At 45.3% G+C, this 12,816-nt stretch overlaps 2 protein-coding genes across 2 annotated transcripts in view; both read right to left on the reverse strand.

The window, feature by feature from the left end:
- Positions 1-232: 232 nt before the first annotated feature.
- LOC106805889 (thyroid receptor-interacting protein 11-like) lies at positions 233-12,497 on the reverse strand. Its single transcript, XM_014807659.1, has 11 exons — positions 12,471-12,497; positions 11,825-11,956; positions 11,221-11,421; positions 8,842-9,035; positions 8,192-8,355; positions 6,755-6,858; positions 6,290-6,389; positions 2,695-2,776; positions 2,405-2,519; positions 1,919-2,044; positions 233-1,415 (listed from the first exon to the last, which is right to left on the reverse strand). Exons 1-11 carry the CDS (start codon positions 12,495-12,497, stop codon positions 1,119-1,121), a joined length of 1,542 nt encoding a protein of 513 aa, XP_014663145.1. The 3' UTR covers positions 233-1,118.
- A 44-nt stretch (positions 12,498-12,541) lies between these two features.
- The window catches only part of LOC106805890 (thyroid receptor-interacting protein 11-like), a 46,727-nt gene continuing 46,452 nt past the window's right edge, over positions 12,542-12,816 (reverse strand). Inside the window, exon 12 of the mRNA XM_014807660.1 lies at positions 12,542-12,545. Within this exon, the coding sequence (XP_014663146.1) occupies positions 12,542-12,545 (4 nt within the window). The remainder of the gene's footprint in view (positions 12,546-12,816) is intronic.

The following is a 12,816-nucleotide window of genomic DNA, read 5'->3' on the forward strand; positions in this document are numbered from 1 at the left end:
GAAACTGGAATCTAAAATGGACCCTGGTTTGCAGTCAGAGAACAGATGTACTTTAGCCATCACCGATCATATCTGCAGGCAGTGTTGTATTTATATTACAAGTGCTGATTTGAGAAAATACATTTTCATTCTAAATGTGACGAGTTAACGAAGGTTTCTCAGCCTTTACTGCTTTTTCATTTTAAGTGTTACAACTCGCCTGTAAATTTCTGCGAAATACTATATTAACCGATTTTCTTTTTTGAAGTTGTGCATTCATTTCTACATTGCTTACTGACAGTTAGCATTCTGTACACTTGTTAATTAATAGGTAATAAATGTTTGAAAACAAACTATGTAAAGATATAATATTTGTTAACAAAATTGCAGTAACCTTTTTTTATTAAGCCCAGGAAATTAATTAGTACCCTATACATACCCTACATTTATTTAATATTCAATAAGAGTTAAAATTAAACAGTTATTATTTTTATACATTATATACATACAGCAATATAAAGCTCTTGCACCTTTTTAACTTGAGTCATGCAAGGCATCTCCTATTCATGGTCCTTATGCATTGTTAAGTTACATAACAATAATTTATTAAATTACTGCAAAAGACATCTGCAGACCAACAAAATATTTCCATCATGAGGAATTCTGAGGAATGGTACGTGGCCATTGACTGTGTAAGGAAACAAAGAATAAACAAGGATAGGCCAAATGACAAGGAAGCACCAAAAACAAACCAATGAATACCACTTGGAAGCATTCGTAATATATATTCACAAGTGTCTGGGGGAAAGTGTACCAGATCAGATATAAAGTATATAGCTTGAGCCAAGCCACAAGTCATGCTTGCTGCCATAGTATCCGTATATTTCGTGGAAACAATTTAATGCTTCATGCGTGATCAATTGCCTAACTAACAGCTAGAGAAGGCCTACAAAAGTTTCACATGCTATCTTCGGTCTGGACCTAGTGCTGTGACGCAGCACAACACTAGAGTAAAAGCAGTTGTTCAGTCGCAGTAACAAGTATGGAGCATGGATGAACTTGGCAGGCCCTCCGTTATGAACACGACACTAAGCATTGATGATTGCAAAGGTCGAACGAAAGACTCCTCGTCTCCATAGTTACGGCTGCGGCTGTAGGACGGTCTTGATGATGGCCGAGTCCATTTTCCCATCGACGGGGACCGGCTGGAAGGTGGGCAGGGTGTCGTTCAAGGACTTCATGAGCAGGTGTCTCTCAGGGGGGCGCTGTCTGACAGCGCGAGAGCCAGCAGGTGGCACTGTGCTCATCGCTGATATGAATGGGTTATGAGTCTTGGTATGCAGCTCCTGGGCCATCTGCTCAGCCGGCAGTCGCAGCGTTGCCTTCGGCGTCGACTCCACCTCTAGGAATTTGATGAACATCTGAGAGAAGGAAGACTGCAGACAGAAAGTGAGAACACTGGTTACAGATCACAGCAAGTTACAGCAGGTAACAACAGGTCACAACATGTAGCAACAGGTTACAGCAGGTAATACTAATAGCAGGTAACAATATGTTGCAACCAGTAGCAACAGATAATTACAGGTAACGTCATGTTGCAATAGTGAATAACACACAACAGACATTAAATAAACAAATAAAACATCAAAAATCAGAAAATAAAAACTATTATCACCATTTATCATCATTTTCTGTACATGACTCACTAGTTTTATGACTGCGCAACATCTGCTTACAATTGACCAGGTTTCAACTTAATTCAAATCCACTGTTCATGAAACTAAATTATATTCCTAAAAATAAATATGCATTAAATAAAACTACATTGGAAGAGATTTCATACCTATAAAATCAATGATTTCTTTGGATGACAGTTAAGAAATTGTGTAGCTTTAATATGTACATGCTGCAAACCTTAATAGCATTACATGCCCTATACCTTGTCGGCATCATCACGGGCCATAGTCGACCTGCTGGGCGTATTGGGTGGTGTGGCCTGTGGTCCTGGGGAGGACCTCCTCAGAAATCCTGGAAGCCAAGATGAACCCTGACCTTCTCCTGTTGCCTAAGACGGGATGAAAGTTTTCTCCCTAAATTTCTACTGACGAAGAATTGTCAGACTGACAAAACTGACATGCACTGCATCCAGTACTTAGCAGCTTGACATGACATGACATACAATACAATGACATCACAAGCATGCTTGTTTGGAATAAATACGTGCAACTGAAATGGCTTGATCTTCATTGACCCAGTGAAATAAACCCACTCCGGATGCCTTATCACTATAACCTAGCCACAAACGTTTAGAGGCTAGTGCCGGCGTTGCTCACTCTATTTTGTGTCAAACCAAACAATTGCGCGCTAATTTATCATGATATATTCACGTTAACTCTGGACGTTAACTAGGACGCTGTATGCAAACCTTGGCGATTTCATCCTGGGTGAAGTTCAGAACACTTGCTATGAGGCGAATCACCTCCGTCCTCTTGCTAATGGGAGTCGTGTAGTATCCAAGAAATAAGTTCTTTATGATGAGCCTGAAGCACAAGTGTCACGTTATGTCACCTAATGAGGAGCTATGCCTGTTGTAGGAAGGCAGACTCTGATTGGTGGAAAATGGATTGAATTATGACAAAGGTTAGTGGACCAATCATATTCACAACGACTAAAAGATCATTCAAAATGTACAGAATAAGAAATATTTATTCTTACTTATCTACTTTTCCCTCCTCATGGGTTTGAAATCTAATGATGTGGTTGTGCAATTCCTCTATTTCTGCCTCCTTCTCTTGCACTGGATATTATGCACATGTAAACAAACATTAAAACTCTTAGAAATACCATAACAAATGCATACAAACATCAAACAACAAACATCAAACATCAAACATAATAATTATATTCAGACCCTCTATACAGGCTGTGACAAAATATCTGTCACACAGCTTTTTCTGCAAGCTGTGAAGAGCAGATCAATGTAACGTTATTTAGGTAATATAACATAATTATATATATATATATATATTTATATTATATATATAAACGGACAAACAATCATATGTAGTGCCTAGAAGTATTGTTATACATGATACAACCTATCTTCAAATGGATTGCCAAGGAGAGTAGATATACTAGGGTAGTCTAAACTAAATCGGCACCCACGAAATGTTAACGAAGAAAGAGAATTCTCACCACGGGAATATCACAACAGACACTGATCTTTCTAGCTCCTCAGTACCTGAAGTAATACTCAGGTGGGAAGAAAAAGTTAGTCTATTGCTAAAACCGAAATACTAATGCTCCTCCACTTCTCACCAACCACTAATGTTTGGGTTAGATATACCATGTGTCTATGGTTGTGAATCGAGTCATTCGATCAGTGAATCGAATCATTCGATCAGTGAATCGAATCATTCGATCAGTGAATCGAATCATTCGATCCGTGAATCGAATCATTCGATCTGTGAATCGAATCATTCGATCCGTGAATCGAATCATTCGATCCGTGAATCGAATCATTCGATCCGTGAATCGAATCATTCGATCCGTGAATCGAATCATTCGATGATTCGATCCGTGAATCGAATCATTCAATTCGTGAATCGAATCATTCGATCCGTGGATCGAAATAGAGGAAGAGGGACGAGGTATATGAGGAGGGGAGAAGGTGGTACAGGAGGAAGGGGAGAAGGTAGAGGACGAGGGAGAAGGTAGTGGAGGAGGAGGGGGAGAAGGGGAGGAGGTAGAAAAGGGGGACAGAAAGGAGGTAGAAAAGGGGTACAGGAAGGAGGTCGAGGAGGAGGGTAGAAGGTGGTCGAGGAGGAGGGTAGGTGGTGGGGGAAGAGGAGGAGGAGGTAAGGGAGGGAGGAGGTAGAGGGGGACAATGTGGTGGAGGGGAGGGGGAGTTAGGAGATAGGGAAGAGAGGAGGTAGTGGAGGGGAGAAGGTAGAAGAGGGAGGAGGTCGAGGATGGTGGGAGAAGGGGGAGGAGGTAGAGGAGGGAGGAGGTAGAGGGGGAGAATGTGGTGGAGGGGAGGGGGAGTTAGGAGATAGGGAAGAGAGGAGGTAGGGAGGGGGAGAAGGTAGAAGAGGGAGGAGGTCAAGCGATGGTGGAGAAGCGTGGAGAGAGGTAGAGGAGAGGAGAAGGTAGACAGAGGGAGTAGTAGAGCCGATGGCACGACCACCCACCCACACTAGAAGGCTGCGGGACGAAAGTGGAATGGGGGATGAGGATACCGCAGGAGGAGGAGGAGAATGTGCCGTGGAGAGAGGACACGAGAGGAGAATGGGGAGATAGGGGAGAGAGGAGGTAGAGGAGGGGGAGAAGGTAGAAGAGGGAGGATGTAGAGGATGGTGGGAGAAGGGGGAGGAGGTAGAGGAGAGTGGGAGAATGTGGAGGAAGTAGAGGAGGGGGAAAAGCTGGTAGAGAAGAAGGGGGAGGAGGTGGTGGGAAAGGAGAAGAGGAAGGAGGTAGAGGAGGGGGAGAAGGTGGTAGAGGATTCGATTCGCGGATCGAATAATTTGATGGGAATAAATTTGAAATAATTGAACATCACTGCAATCGAAAGCATTAATTAAGACTGCATCTACGTTGATAACCATCCACCAGTGCTGTTCAATTGTTAGTCCAGGAGAGTTGTTCAATTATTAGTCCAGTAGTGCTGTGCGATTGTTAGTAGAGTGCACGACTGATTGTGTAAATCCCAGCCAGCAACCGGAGTCGTGACTTGTTGCTCACAATTACCAGCTGAGATTAACGCAACGGCAGCGCAGCAAGCCCTTAAGACTCCGCCTTCTCCATCTCTTCCTTCTCCATCATTAGCTGCATTCTATCTACGAGATGCCCAGCTTGAAGTGTGATTTTTGCAAACATTCCTGGTTCCCCCCGTTAACAGAGTACTAGATGCTACAGCTACGCGCGGCTAGGGTTTTAGTAATTTACAGGGTAAAGTAAATAAAAAGTGTAACGACCTCTAATTATTACGCGGTATATATATTTGGTTACATTATGGTTACCATTAGCGGTTAATAGAGGACTACAGTGCAGCTTTCTACGCAGCTTAAAGCCATGATAGGGGCTCCATGCAGGCAGTACAAGAGAGGAAGGAGTTCAGTTCACGGTCAGCTTAATAGCAGTTGTTTTTTCACCCATTACAATAGCAGGGTGGTTTTAATACAGTATAACATCAGAGAGGTGTTTCATGCATCGCAAAAGCAGAGCCGTACGATTCCATGCAGTATTATAGCAGAGAAGTGTATCCATGCATTACAAGGAAAAAAAGCTGTGGGATTCCATGCAGTATTATAGCAGAGAGCTGTTTCCACGCATTGCAAGAGCAGAGGCGTGCGATTCCATGCAGCCTAAAAGCAGCGGTACGAGTTCAGATGATACCAGCTGGCAAACTGAGACACAGAGAGCACGTCAGCTCAGAATTACCAACTGATATTTACTGAAGCAGCACTGGTTCTACTAGCGCAAGATCCTTACAGAAATAAGAAAGATGTCAGCACTAGAGTGAAACGCACACACGCATGCACACTTTTGTGACCAGTTAGTGTAATCTTTCAACAACACCCACGCAACAGCATTTTGTTAGCTATGCACCTGACGACCGATTCTGTGTACTGTCGTCACGACACGATGCGTTGCTGAAGTGACAGAGAAATCTTGGCTGGCAGTCTGAGAAATTATCTGCCACTCAGATTTAACCAGCTGAGATTGTCCTGGCACTCGCACGCGCGCAGTCCTCATGTCAACCCTTACCTGTAACACCTACATAAATCGTGTTAGTACACCTGTCATCCCACATCTAACACCTGCACCATTACACCTGTCACCATCTGTTGTAACACCTGGATGTACACCATCATTATGCCCGTCATTGCTTCATCATTAACACCTGCACAAATATATACCTGATACCAGGCCCTGTAACACCTGCATGTATAGTGTAGAGTGTTACTCTACCTGTTATTACTACGTGTGACAACTACATGTATAGTGTCAGTTTACCTGTCACACTACTTATAACACTTGCGTGTATAGTGTCGTTATACCTGTCACCAGAACCATGTAACACCTGTGTGTATAGTGTTAGTCTCCCTGTTACCTGAACCTTGTAACACCTGCGTTTATATATAGTGTCATAATAGTGATAATACCAATCGCCAGAACCCTGTAACATCTGTATTTATAGTGTCATTATACCTGTCAGCAGAACCCTGTAACATCTGTATTTATAGTGTCATTATACCTGTCAGCAGAACCCTGTAACACCTGCACACAGAGTGCCAATGATTCATTATACCTGTCTGTCGGAGGCTGGTGATGAGTTCTGCATTCCTATCAACCTGCTCACTGAGTCGCTGCCCTGCATCCAGAGCCTCCTCCATTGAAAGCACCTTGTTCTGATGGACAGCAGCAACGAAAACATAAAAAACAATTCTTCACAAATGCAAACAAACAAATAGCCAAGGAATTCTTATGTGTGACTTACTCACAGGAGTTATTCATGTACATCTCTGTAAAGCCAACAATATATAACAATCTCTACTATAAGATAAACCATTTTAACTCCATGCAGTTTACTATAGTCACCCCTAAATATTCAACCTTATATGATAATCCCGACCATATAATAAGCCATTTAAAATAATACCATTTTATTCATTGTTTATAGCAAACTCCCTCCCCATCCAGTTGCTAAGATCCTGCAATATTAATTAATTGGGCTGATTCACACTAGCTAAAGTGCTGCCAGTCTAGTGTGTACCTGCATAGCAGAGAGTTGAGTCTTTAGTGTGATCACATCCTCCTCTCTGTCAGCTAGCTGCTGTTGCCATTTGTCAACCTCAGCACCTAGCGCAGCCTCACGATCTAAAACGGCGCACACGTGGTATCAGCTAAGTGCGTGTATTAGTATTATTCGTAGCCTACGTTTATCTTCGATTAATTGTGTGGCTTGCAAAATTTGTGGTGTGCTGTTGTAGTTTGCGGTTGCAGTGTGACTTGCCAACATTTACATGGGTGATAATAGATTGAAATGCTGAGACAGTGAAAGTTATCGTGGCTCAGCCAGATAAGCATCATGATTTATCATTATTGGTCTTAGCCTGCATGAATGGCTCACAGCACTTCACAGAAACTTCAATCTATTTACGCTGCATCCAGCATGCAAGAGTGTGCCCTTGCCTTCTCTCTGTGCTGGATCTAGCGTGTGTGCGTGTGCCCCTTACGTACTCCTACCACACATTCAGCATGTGTGTGTGCCTCTTGCATTTCTCTTAACCCACACGCAGCGTGTGCGTGTGCCCCTTGCATTTCTCCCACCCCACATTCAGCATGTGCATATGTGTAATGAAGCGAATTCTGCCACTTTCACTTATGCAAATCCACACAGGCAGATTCTGTGACAGAACTGGCCTCTGGTTGACAAACCACTCTTGCGGGACTATTAACGCCAAGGCAGTGCACTAAAGTAGAACAGTAATCTCGCCCCTCCCTCTCGAAAGTTAAAGAAAGTGGACGGTCTGACCAACGCGTGACATACTTAGATCACGTGCTATAGCCAGGTTAATTAGAGTGAAAGTAGAATAAAAAGGGACGTTTTAGAACAGAAAGACAGAGTCGAGAGAGTCGACTACGCTAGGATGTGAGCTTGTTTGCTTGCTGTGTACTTGTGTGTAAACTACTTTGATATTGTGTTAAACTGCTTTGATACGGTGTAAACTACCTTGATACGGTTTATACTACGGTAGTGTGTATTGTGCTGTGTTTATTGTTTAGTTAAGGACCATGTACGCGTCATGCCCCATGGAGGGATTATAATATTTGTGTATTACTCTGTAGAGCATTAATAGAACTAGTTGTTGCACGTTTACATCTTGTTTCTGTCATACGTTATCGATGCTCTCTCTATTAAGTCACGCTATCTAATGGTAATTTCTTACACGCGCCAAAAGTGCGAACCTGTACACTATACGACACGCTGATCATTACATATGCCCCTTGCATTTCTCTTATTCAGCGTGTGCGTGTACCCCTTGCCTGGTGATGGCCTCAGCTTTGCCCCCGGGAACGCGCTCTAAAAACTCTACGCTTGTATCGAGAGGGGGCGAGCTGTCCTCTGTGCTGCACCAAACACGTAGTTGCATGCCTCTTGCCTTCCGTACATCAAACTGCTTGCCTTTCCTCTATGCGCTGCACCTACCTCGCTGGAACTGCTCCAGCACCAGCTCTAGGTTGTGCAGGGATGCTGCGTGCTGCTGCGCCTGTGTCTGGCTGGCCCTCAGCTGCGCCGCTGTGCCGTCCCGCTGCTCAGCGATCACGCGTAGCTGCTCCTGCAGGCTCTCTATCTGCAGGCTGGCTTGTAAGCTGTACAACACACGCCACACACAGACCTCAGCAGCGTGGCGGCGATTACGCCGACAGTAGTGATTACCATAGCGGCAGCGAAGACAGTGATGATGCGGATGACAGTGAAGATGACGATGACAGTGATAATGATGATGACAGTGATGACGACGATGACTGTACCACAACATCATTAGTATGCACGGCCAACCAGCCACGTGGCCATTATGTTACTTGCCATTTGTTACTACTTGATATTTGCTGTCACGTAGCACTTACTGCTAGCCAGCAATTTATCTTTCCTACATTTACGATTATCTAACATTCACCATTACTTCGCATCTTACTCTTCCCAGATATCCATCATTACCAGGCATTTGCCACACCCTACATTTACTGTTAACCGATATTTACCGTTACCTGACACTTATTATTACCTTGACTATTAGTATGACATTATATTTACTGATACATTGACTTTTATTATTACCTGATAGCTTCTCTTACCTGACATTTTGTGCAGCACTGGAGGAGGAGGTGAGCTTGGTTTCAGCTGCTGCCAGCCTATTCCTCAGATCCTTCTCCCTTCCCTCTGCCTGCAGAGCTTCCTCTGTGTAAGACTGCTCCACCTGTAGCAGATGCTCTCTCAGCCGCTCCAATTCAGCTTGTAGTTTCCTCTCCCTCTCAGAGAGACTGCGAACCTAGACAGCAAAGCAAGGCGAGTACAATATCCACTACTGTTACTCTTCCCTCAAGGTGGTGCTACCCTAACCATGCATCCACCCAGCGACCCCCTCAGGGTGGTGCTACCCTAACCATGCATCCACCCAGCGACACCCTCAGGGTGGTGCTACCCTAACCATGCATCCACCCAGCAACCCCCTCAGGGTGGTGCTACCCTAACCATGCATCCACCCAGCAACCCCCTCAGGGTGGTGCTATCCTAACCATGCATCCACCCAGCGACCCCCTCAGGGTGGTGCTATCCATGACGCATGCATCCACCCAGCGACCCCTCAGCGGTGGATGGCTACCTAACCTACTGCATCCATCCTAGCGAACCCCTCAGGGTGATGCTACCCTACACCATATGATCGCCACCAGCGAACCACTCTCAGGGTGGCGCTACCCTAACCATGCATCCTCTCAGCCGACCCCCTCAGGTGGTGCTACCTCTAACCATGCATCCACCACGCAACCCCCCTCGAGGGTGGATGCTATCCTAAGACCATGATCCACACAGCGACCCCCTTCAGGGTGGCTGCTTCCTAACAATGCATCCACCCAGCACCCCCTCAGCGGTGTGCTATCCATAACCATGCATCCACCCCAGACAACCTCCTCAGGGTGGTGCATATCCTAACATGCATCAACCCACGACCCCCTCAGGGTGCGTTGCTATCCTAACCATTGCACCACCTCAGCGACCACCTTAGGGTGGTGCTACCCTAACCATGGCATCCGACCCGCAACCTCCTCGAGGTGGTGCTATCCTAACCATTGCATCCACCCAGCCGATCCCCTACAGGGTGGTACTCATTCATAAACCATGCGCATCCACAAGCGACCCCTCAGGGTGGTTGCTATACCTATACCAATGCATCCACTCCAGCACCCCTCAGGGCTGGTGGCTTACCCCTAATCCATGCAATCCACCCATCAGCTGACCACCTCAGGGTGGTGCTATCCTAACCATAGCTCCACCAGCGATCCCCTCAGGGTGGTACTATTCTAACCATGCATCCATCCAGCGACCCGCAACTATGTATCATACCGTGACCACATCGGCATCTTTCCATTATCACCTTATCACCCATTATGCTACCTTAGCTATGAATCCACTCTCACCATCATTGATCCACCGTTTTATGTACGAGATCTGTACTCGCCGCCACACCACCATCCCACGTACCCTCTTTCAGAGAACAAGTTCAGCTCTTTAAAATAGTACCACGCACTTCATGGTTCCTCTCCCTCACCATCACCACAGTTACACCTTAGCGGCTTAGCCATACGTCCACACCCACATTACAATGCTACTCTCATCACTTCACTCCTCCCTCACCACGGTCACTATCAGCCACCATATCCCCTCCCTCTCACCCTGCACTTACTATGATACTTCCCCCTCCACCATGCCATCTCCCTCTAGCCATGTTCTCTTCCCCTAAGCCACGTACACCCCCTCACTTGACTATAATACCTTCCCCCTACCACGCACGCTTTTTCCCTCTAACCATGTTCTCTTCCCCTAGCCACGATCCCTTCCACTTACTATGATACCTCCCCCTCCACCACGCCTTTTCCCTCTAACCATGTTCTCTTCGCCCTAGCCACGGCGCCCCCTACACTTACTAATAAGACCTCCCCCTTCCATCCACCTTTGTTTCCCTCTAACATGTTCTCATTCCCTAAGCCACGTTCGCCTTCGCACTGTTACTATGATACCTCTCCCTCCACCACGCCTTTTCCCTCTAACCATGTTCTCTTCCCCTAGCCACGATCCCCCTCACTTACTATGATACCTCCCCCTCCACCACGCCTTTTCCCTCTAACCATGTTCTCATCCCCTAGCCACGATCCCTTCCAACTTAACTATATACCTCTCCCTCAGCACCGAGGCCTGTTTCCCTCTAACCATGTTCTTCTTTCCCCCTAGCCACGATCCCCCTCACTTACTATGATACCTTCCCCCTCCCACCACTGCCATTTTCCACTCTTAACCCATGTTCTCATCCCCTAGCCACGATCCCTTCCACTTACTATGATACCTCCCCCTCCACCACATCTTCTCTCTCTCACCATGTACCCTCTCCTCCATCACCATCAGGATTCTTCCAATTACGATCCTCCATGCCACTACACCACGTGTGCATGATTACTCACCTGGCTCTGTAGCTGGCCGGTCTCTACCTGTCGTTGCTTCAGGGCCAGCATCACCTGGTCACGCTCATGCTGGAATGTCTGTGCCTGCGCCTGCATTCGTTCGCTTTCTGCCAACAGCTGCTGCACATTGTCCGCCGTGCTACCAGCGCCCTCTGTCTGCTGCAGCAGCTCTGTCAGCGTCGCCACCTTCTCCTGCAGAGCCTGAAACAAGCGCACAGTAACGGCAGTGAGGACAGTGCTTACACTTATGCAGGGCACGTCGTACATCTATCGTCGCTCACACTGCTACATCATATGACATAGTGCTACACAGATTATATATATATATATATAATTACATATATGTATATATCACATGCAAAACTACATATCAGCTCATCATATGTGCCCACGTGGTATGTATACATGGGGTTCATGCCAGTAGTACATAGACTATATAGCAAGTCTACTTATTACACCTATTCCTATTCCTACAGAATATATAGACTAAACCCTGAGTCATCCCATGTGTATGGCTGTTACATGACTAGTAGAGTAATGCTACTGACTGACGTAGCTGACTGACATACGTTACTGACGTGACATTCGAGACGAGGCGCCATACCTTCAGTTCAAAGTCCTTCTCCTGCATAGCCATCATCAGGCGATTGTTCGTCTCCTTCAGCATGCCGTTCTCTGATAGCTGGTCACTCTGTCGCTCCTCACTGTCGTGTGCTTTCTGCTTCACATCATTAATCTAAGGACCAGTACAAATGAACCAATGTCATTAACAAGCAACGAGGCAATGCACCAACTGGAATGCGGCAGCTTATGCTGGTGATGAAGTATCCAGAGTGCAATTCTGTTACGCATTATTACATTATATTATTATTACCTCCGCCAAGGTGGTTATGTTTTCGCCCCTGTTAGTTTGTTTGTTAGTTTGTTTGTCTGTCAACAAGATATCTCAAAAAGTTACGGATGGATTTTGATGAGATTTTTTGGACGGGTCGGTCTTGGGCCAAGAACCAATCGATTAGATTTTTGTGGTGATCCTGATCCAGATCTGGATTTTTTTTGGTACCAGCAAGTTGGGGGGACTGTTAAGCTGTGGCGGAGGTTTGCTATCTCCGATTGCTCTTGTATTATGCATTATATTACTACTACCTTATATTATTTTATGATTACCTTTAACATTATTTTACTTTGTTTCCTTACACACTCCTTCATATGATTACTTTATGCATCACCTTATTATTTCGTTATAGTACCTCACAAGATTCTACCGCATTAGTCATCGTTAGTTATCGTGAGTCACATTAGTCATCGTGAGTCACATTAGTCATCTTTAGTCACATTATTCACATTAGTCATCGTGAGTCACATTAGTCATCATTAGTCATCGTGAGTCACATTATTCACATTAGTCATCGTGAGTCACATTAGTCATCATTAGTCATCGTGAGTCACATTATTCACATTAGTCATCGTGAGTCACATTAGTCATCATTAGTCATCGTGAGTCATCATTAGTCATCATTAGCCATCGTGAGTCACATTAGTCATCGTGAGTCACATTAGTCATCATTAGTCATCGTGAGTCATCATTAGTCATCA

Source organism: Priapulus caudatus, unplaced genomic scaffold, assembly GCF_000485595.1.
Source record: "Priapulus caudatus unplaced genomic scaffold, Priapulus_caudatus-5.0.1 Scaffold132, whole genome shotgun sequence".
Lineage (NCBI taxonomy): Eukaryota > Metazoa > Priapulida > Priapulimorpha > Priapulimorphida > Priapulidae > Priapulus > Priapulus caudatus.